The following is a 2,672-nucleotide window of genomic DNA, read 5'->3' as shown; positions in this document are numbered from 1 at the left end:
TCCCTACACTCGTGTCGGGCTTCGCAACCGGACAGTGTCTAACCTTGTGGCCCACCTCTTGGCAGTTGCCACAGACTGGAGGCAGCGAAGTGTACGTAACATCAACTTTTTTAACATCCCCCTTTGGCATGTCGAGCAGAATCTGATGTGGTGGCCGAGGATGTAACCGAATATCCACAAATATTCTGGCCACAGAGAAATTTTCTTTAGCCTCGGTCGCTCTATCCAGAAACAATGGCTCCCCTACAGACGTGGCAATGCCACTACAAAAAAACAGTCTTTTAGCAACGAAAAATTTTCGTTGCAAACCTACAAATTACGTTGCAAAACAGGGTTTTCAACGAAATTGCAACGAAAAAATTTTCGTTGCTAACTCGTCCTTGCAAACCAATATAGCGTTTCAAATCGTTGCAAATTGCAACGCTTTACAACGAAATATTTTCGTTGCTATTTGCAACGCAATTATTTCGTTGCAAAAGCGTTGCAACGCAATTTCATTGCTAAAATTAATATAAAAATAAAAAAATTAATTTAGAATTTAAGGTTTTTTAAAAGAATTAAATTAAAATTTAAAAAATAATTAATTAAAAAAATATTAATAAATATAAATATTAAATAAAAATAATATAAATATTAAATAAAGATAATATATATATATGTATATATTTGTAGAATTATAAAGTTTATTTAAAAGTTATAAATTAAGGTTTATAAATAAATAATTAACAAAAATAATAAAAATAATATTTAATAAAAATAATAAAATATATTTTTATTTGATTTTTTTTAAGAGTTGGGGATAGAGAGAGAGGTATTATATAATTTTTAGAGTGAGAAATTGTTGATGGATTGTGTTTGGGTTGTGTTGGATGTTGAATATATAGAAAAACATTGCAACGCAATTGCGTTGCAAATTTGCAACGAAATTGCGTTGCAAATCCAATTAGCAACGAAATTTCGTTGCAAAAGGCGTGAAAACCATAATCAATCGTAGCCACAAATTTATTTTAAATTTGCAACACAATTTCGTTGCTAATTGAATTTGCAACGAAATTTCGTTGCAAATTAGCAACGAAATTGCGTTGCAAATTTCTGTATTTATTTTTTCGAAAGTCAAATCATATTAATTTAAATGATAATATTTGCAATGAAATTGTTGCGTTGCAAAGCGTTGCAAAATTTCATTGCTAATTTGCAAAGAAATAATTTTGCAACGATTTTGCAACGCAATAATTTCGTTGCAAATTAACAACGAAATTTTTGCGTTGCAAAGTGTTGCAAAATCGTTATAATTTTTTTGTAACGATTTACCAAAAATTTTTGCAACGATTTTGCAACGCAAAAATTGCGTTGCAAATTAGCAACGATATTTTTGCGTTGCAAAGCGTTGCTAATTGTAGTAAAAAAATTTTGCAACGATTTATCAACGATTTTGCAACGCTTTAGCAATGCTTTGCAACGAAAAATTTCGTTGCTAATTTGCAACGCAATCTTTGCGTTGCAAAATCGTTTCAAAAATTTTTTCGTTACAAAACGTTGCTAACTTTGCAATGAAATAAATTTCGTTGCTAATTGAATATTTTTTTGTAGTGTGCGGCTCAAACCGTCGAGGCTGAAAAGTTTCTGTGGGACGTTCCTCAGCTCGACCCACGTTCGGACAGACTTGAGAGCCGGCTTGTCCAGATCATGATCCGGGTCCCATTCCATTACAAGGAGAGGGTGATCTCCTATATGCCATAACTCACGATCAAGTACATAGTTCTTCACGGAGAGGTTCGGTAGCTTAAACAGAAAGGAGCCATTTCCCATGGAATGAACACGGACCTTCAATCCACCGCGCACGCAAAGCGAGTTTATAAACCCAATGATATGCCCCATTGAAGGAGGCACCCCATAAAATTTCCCTATGACAAACAATTCCCATTCTTTCTTGGATGCAATCAGAGATTCTTCCGGAATGGTGACTATGGGAAGACCCGATGGGTGAAGTTTCGGCTCTCCAACCCTCTTCAAGTATTTGAGAGAGCTTGAAACCTGCTGACTCCAGGCAGGTTGGGGAGCCTGTGGTTGCTGGCCAGAAGCTTCGGAAACGCCGACTACGGGAAGGGCCGAAGATTTCACCGGTGACAAGGGATGAGACGTCGTGGGAGGAGCTGAAACACCCGCGGAAGCGGAAAAAGGAGCCGTAACCAGATCTGAAGTCACTGGAGGGACTGGAACACTTGCGATAGCAGGGAAATGAGAGGAATCCAGAGATAGAGTCAGCTGAGACACCTGGGCAGTGACTGGCCGCCCATCTAGAGAAGACGACGAAACCTGGGCCTGGTTGGAAGAGAGAATCGGAGGTTCAGAGATTTGCAGGTCTAGGGGATTTTTGGTAGATGAAGAAGGGGGAGAAGATGGAGAAGAGGAAGAAAGGTTTGGAGCTGTCATGATTTGGTGATTTTTCCGGCCGGCAGTGTGATACGTGTGTACCGAGTCTAAAATCTATAACCCGATTCACAACTCACCGCAAGGATACGGATCGTCGTAACACGGGGTCGAACACGAGGACCGGTTGCTAAATCCAAATCTAAATTAAAAATAGATCAAATCAAGCAAGCAAGTGATGATGGAAATATGTAGAATCTATGGAAAACGATATAGGAAAGCAATGAAAACGAGCGACCTAT

At 37.9% G+C, this 2,672-nt stretch overlaps 1 protein-coding gene across 1 annotated transcript in view; it reads right to left on the bottom strand.

Annotated features, from left to right (window-relative positions):
- Nucleotides 1–2,433, bottom strand: part of LOC104798680 — a 6,802-nt gene extending 4,369 nt beyond the window's left edge. Inside the window, exons 1-2 of the mRNA XM_010520856.1 lie at nucleotides 1,605–2,433; nucleotides 44–243 (exon numbers count right to left, since the gene is read on the bottom strand). Coding sequence (XP_010519158.1) covers nucleotides 44–243; nucleotides 1,605–2,433 — 1,029 coding nt within the window. The remainder of the gene's footprint in view (nucleotides 1–43; nucleotides 244–1,604) is intronic.
- Nucleotides 2,434–2,672: the final 239 nt, after the last annotated feature.

Source organism: Tarenaya hassleriana, unplaced genomic scaffold (assembly GCF_000463585.1).
Source record: "Tarenaya hassleriana unplaced genomic scaffold, ASM46358v1 Cleome56, whole genome shotgun sequence".
NCBI classification, from domain to species: Eukaryota; Viridiplantae; Streptophyta; class Magnoliopsida; order Brassicales; family Cleomaceae; genus Tarenaya; species Tarenaya hassleriana.
This window is presented reverse-complemented; position numbering and strand designations above follow the sequence as displayed.